This window comes from Anopheles moucheti, assembly GCF_943734755.1.
Source record: "Anopheles moucheti chromosome X unlocalized genomic scaffold, idAnoMoucSN_F20_07 X_unloc_1, whole genome shotgun sequence".
In the NCBI taxonomy this organism is placed as follows: Eukaryota; Metazoa; Arthropoda; class Insecta; order Diptera; family Culicidae; genus Anopheles; species Anopheles moucheti.
Window position 1 is genome coordinate 1,453,924 of NW_026453515.1, and position 4,255 is coordinate 1,458,178.

General features: G+C 42.8%; 1 protein-coding gene across 1 annotated transcript; it reads left to right on the forward strand.

Annotated features, from left to right (window-relative positions):
• The first annotated feature begins 2,405 nt into the window (after positions 1–2,405).
• LOC128307510 (uncharacterized protein K02A2.6-like) lies at positions 2,406–3,218 on the forward strand. The gene has a single exon (XM_053045391.1). The coding sequence runs from the start codon at positions 2,406–2,408 to the stop codon at positions 3,216–3,218; it is 813 nt and encodes a 270-aa protein (XP_052901351.1).
• The last annotated feature ends 1,037 nt before the right edge of the window (positions 3,219–4,255 follow it).

The following is a 4,255-nucleotide window of genomic DNA, read 5'->3' on the forward strand; positions in this document are numbered from 1 at the left end:
TGCAGTAACTATAAGCTGCTGCTAAAGATGTTGGTTCATAATTTCTTATAAACTTGTGCACATCTCCATCAAGACCTCTGATGAAGGAATCTATTGCCTTTTTATTATATGTTTCTATCAGAGCTTTTGAAGCTTCTGGATGTACAAATCTTTCATTTGTTTTTATTTGGTTTGCAATCAACGAGAGAAGTCTGTTCACTTCATCATAGAATATCTCTAAAGATCGTCCTCTTTGTTGGACGCTCATCAATTGAAAATCTAGTGTCTCTAGATCTCTCTTTTCTCCATAGTATGTAATCAATGTTCGTTTAATCATGTTCCAATTAATTCCGACATTTGACGCGACTAGCGAGTCATTGGCTTCGCCTCTTATCTTTCGACGAACGAATTTGCAAATCATGTGGAACTTGTTCTGTTGTTCCACTGTATGGATAGGTGTTGTTTGATACAATTTTATCAAACCATCTACATCATTGATCCAACTATTTAATTCACTTGGATCACCACAAAAAACAGGGAGATCTTTTACGACTCCTGGAATCTTTTCAAAAGATTCTGGATTCACTGCACTACCGTCTTGCTTGATAAAAAAGAGTGGCGGGTCTTTAAAATCATCCGTCACATTGTTTTCACTTAGGCGTGCCTCTAGGGCTGCGATTCTGCTAGTTAAAACTTCCATTTCGATATTGGAATTTTCCGATTCACTTTTTTCTAACTTGGACTTTTTCGTTTTACGTTCTGCCGATTCTATTCTGGCAGAAAATCGTTGTAGGGATGTCATTAAATCCTCCAGTTTGATAATTTTTTCACAATATCGGAGTTATAAATCGAATACCGAATTAAACTTTTTCACGAATTAATTTCACTCACTTTTAAACGAAATAATTTTTGTGTTTTTCTCACCTTTATAGCTTTTGTACTTACATTAATAGATGCATATTTCCCTCCTGTGATAGGGTTGTTTTATCTTCACCTCCTCTTACGGGGCTGGTTTGTCTTCACCTCCTCTTACGGGGTTGATTTCTTCACCTCCTCTTACGGGGTTGATTTCTTCACCTCCTCTTACGGGGCTGATTTCTTCGTTCTGACCTCCAGAGATTTCCAGTGACTCCTTCCTTCTCGGTGTGTTGGTGTGATCCTTTTCCTCCGGGAACGAGTTGTTAGCTGCTTCCGGCTACTCGGGCACCTGTGCACACGGCTGCAATTTGCGATCGGGAAAGATGTTGTCGCGACGCGGTGTGATTAACACTCTAACGTGATCACTACTCGGTACTTGCGACACTGTGTTTTACACTCTCACATGAAAACTACATGCACTGTACTATACTTCACTAGAGGTCGTCCCTATTCGGGCGCCAGTTAAATTTTACATGGCCGGTTTGGCCATAAAAAAATATGTTTCTATTAACTAAAACTTAAAACTAAGTCTTAACACTATTGAGTTCCTAACCAGACCTGCACTGGTTGGCTGCTTAACTAGAACTGCTTCGTCTGAATGCTCAACTGGAACTATGTTGCCTTTGCTTTGTTTTGCGTGGATGCCGGTTGATCTTGGGAACGGATGTTTATGTTGAATGCGCGTTGTCAGCTCTCTTGGTGTCAACGCGATTATGCTCTTTGTTCGATGTAACGCTGCACGGGAATTTGTTTACGCTGCGGCGCAATCTGTTTACGAAACGCGATCTGTTTATGAAGTGCGATCATGACTGTAGGAATATACGTTGCGCTATGTTTTATGCTGAGTATGCATTATGCTGCCTTTGTGTTGAATATGTGTTGTGCTGACTGTTGTGCTAACTCATCGTCAACTGCAAAAGCCGCATCATCAGCCGTCTCAACAACCTTTTAAATTCCGCGCGTATGGAAGAAGCACACAGCAGAAACGAAACATAAATACAGCATCATCAGACAAACCTAAGAATCACTGCTGGCTGTGCGGTGCGCTACACTGGATGAAAGATTGCACGTTTACACAACACAAGTGTCGCGACTGTGGTCGTATTGGACACCGTGAAGGATGCTGTAACACAGCCAATCGTCGTCGTTACAACAAAAAGCCTGTCTACAATCGGGTTGTAACAGTAAACGTGTGCCGTATCCAAGAAAAGCGAAGGTATGTCAACGTTTTAATCAACGGCTTGACTGCAAAGCTACAGCTTGACACCGGTTCTGATATTACCATCATACATCAGAATCTATGGCATCGTCTGGGAAAGCCACGGTTAAGTAGTCCAACAGTTCGAGCAAGATCAGCTGCAGGGAATCCACTCCAACTAAAGGGCGAATTTAAAGCAGATATTAGAATAGGCAACAAATCTCATCAGGCGACAATCCGTGTCATTACTTCCGATCTTCTTTTGCTGGGAGTCGACCTGGTGGACCTTTTTGATCTGGGTGCAATACCAATGGACACCTTTTGCAGCCAGGTCTCTACTGTATCTGTTGCCGAAGGCCTGGAACGAAAGTTTCCTACCGTTTTTAGTGGAATAGGACTGTGTTCAAAAGCCTGCATCAAGCTTCAACTGAAACCAGATGCTCGGTCGGTTTTTCGTCCAAAAAGGCCGGTCGCTTACGCGATGCTGGAGTCAGTCGACAAGGAACTAGACCGATTGGAACGGATGAACATAATTTCACCAGTAGATTATTCGGAGTGGGCAGTTCCTATAGTGATCGTTCGTAAGAGCAGTGGTGATATTCGTATATGCGGAGATTACTCAACAGGGTTGAACGCTGCCCTTCTTCCTTACGAATATCCGCTTCCACTGCCGGATGACATATTCGCTAAGATGGCAAATTGTAGGGTATTTAGCAAGATTGACCTGTCGGATGCTTTTTTACAGGTGGAAATTGATCCTCAGTTTCGTTTGTTGCTCACCATAAACACTCACAGAGGATTATACCATTACAATCGGTTGCCACCTGGTGTTAAGATAGCACCTGCTGCCTTTCAACAGCTGATAGATACGATGCTCGCTGGACTGCGTGGTTCATCTGGCTACATGGACGACGTAGTTGTAGGCGGGAAAACGGAGCAAGAACACGAAGAAAACCTTGAAAACCTGCTGCGTCGTATTCAAGAGTATGGATTCACCGTTCGGGCAGAAAAGTGTGCTTTTCGGACGCATTGCATTGAATATTTGGGCTTCATCATCGATCGAGAAGGTCTCCGTCCTAATCCTGCCAAAATAGCAGCTATACCCCCTAGACATTTCGAGTAGTTTTTCACACGTTCCTCTACCCGCGCACCTCTCTTGGTCCACACATTTCTGGTCGCACACAAGATTTCATATTGACCTCTCTTTCTCGAATATGTCGGTCCTACTCTAAAGACGACCAACGACCAGTTTCGATCCACCCGAATGTGTCTGTACACAGTGATTTCACGTGTATGATTGTGTTGGTGCATATGAAACGCGAGTTGCTGAAAATTTGACAAGTCCAAGGAAACCGGTAAGCAAAACAATAACAATCACGAATCCGTACATAAATTTTATATCTTTTTAGCAAAAGAATTGTTCCGCACGGATAAAATGGAAGTCGGAACCATCCCAGCATCTGCGCCGTCGCCAAAGGATAAAGAAACGCCGCGAAACTCAACGCATTGGCGTGTTCCGGTACAGTTTCAGTGCCGGCATCGACGGAGAAGATATTTGGTAAGTTAAATCGTTTTTGTACGCTATAAATATTTAATTACTAAGTGGAAGTGTGCTCTAGAATCTTTTTTACCTTGAATAAAGGTTTTGTGGGTGAAAAAGTGAGATTTGCGAGATCCGAGCTGCTAATGCGCAGTTACACATACCCGTAGGTGAATCCCCTCATTTTGTCCTCAGCCCATACAAAAACGTCCTCAATTTTGTCCGGTCCTGTTTCGGTGCCGGTATCTACGAACGGCGTGTAATATCAAGTGGAAAGTGATCTACTAGTGTACTATCGATACAGTTGTGCATTAATTTACAGTTTTGGCCACAACCAACCGATTATATGTACAACGCTTAGTTTGGTGTTGTTGATGCAAAGTGAGGTTAGGTGAAGGATTCGATCGTGTGAAATAATTCTGCTTCAGGAACCGCAGTGGGTTATGGCCATTCTCTGACCATTCCGAATGAAAGAGAAGACGCTGTTTTTAATTTTTTAATGTGTGAATTGGATAGTGAGTTTCCGTAACCTGATAATGAGCATTCGGCATGTTTGCTTTGTTATGTTCGCTTTCCGGATCACTATCCGCAACGCTCCGTCTTAAGAATTCAGATTGCGG

What these genes read in the sequence shown, in the direction of transcription:
- LOC128307510 (XM_053045391.1), top strand. Translation starts at nt 2,406, where the DNA reads ATGGACACCTTTTGCAGCCAGGTCTCTACTGTATCTGTTGCCGAAGGC.